Source organism: Penaeus monodon, chromosome 15 (genome assembly GCF_015228065.2).
Source record: "Penaeus monodon isolate SGIC_2016 chromosome 15, NSTDA_Pmon_1, whole genome shotgun sequence".
Taxonomy (NCBI): Eukaryota; Metazoa; Arthropoda; class Malacostraca; order Decapoda; family Penaeidae; genus Penaeus; species Penaeus monodon.
Genome location: NC_051400.1, coordinates 6,778,597 through 6,778,915, shown reverse-complemented (window position 1 = coordinate 6,778,915; position 319 = coordinate 6,778,597). Strand labels below are relative to the sequence as shown.

The following is a 319-nucleotide window of genomic DNA, read 5'->3' as shown; positions in this document are numbered from 1 at the left end:
TAACATAAAAGTCTCTCATCAAACTCCATTTTCTTTTCTAGGATTTCCACAAGCCTAAGACCCGCCCTTGACAACCGGAAACTCCATCAGCTATCTCTCTTCTACCTCCTTATCTTCCTCCTCCAAGGTGCAAAGGAGTCCTCAGGGATACTCGTAGGAGACCGGAACATCCCTGACATGTGGGAGCACCGTTATCATGAGGATATCGAAGGGGAGTTCCTCGTGAGAGAGTTTATCTTACAGGAGGTGCATCCCAGGACTGCGTTGCTTTGTCCAAAGGACTTCGCTATTGCTAAGGTTGGTGGCGTGGGGTGTGCAC

General features: G+C 49.2%; 1 protein-coding gene across 1 annotated transcript in view; it reads left to right on the top strand.

Moving 5' to 3' along the window:
• The window catches only part of LOC119581716, a gene marked incomplete in the record, with an annotated part of 132,029 nt that overhangs the window by 14,675 nt on the left and 117,035 nt on the right, over window positions 1–319 (top strand). The window contains 1 exon segment of the mRNA XM_037929840.1: window positions 42–297. Coding sequence (XP_037785768.1) covers window positions 42–297 — 256 coding nt within the window.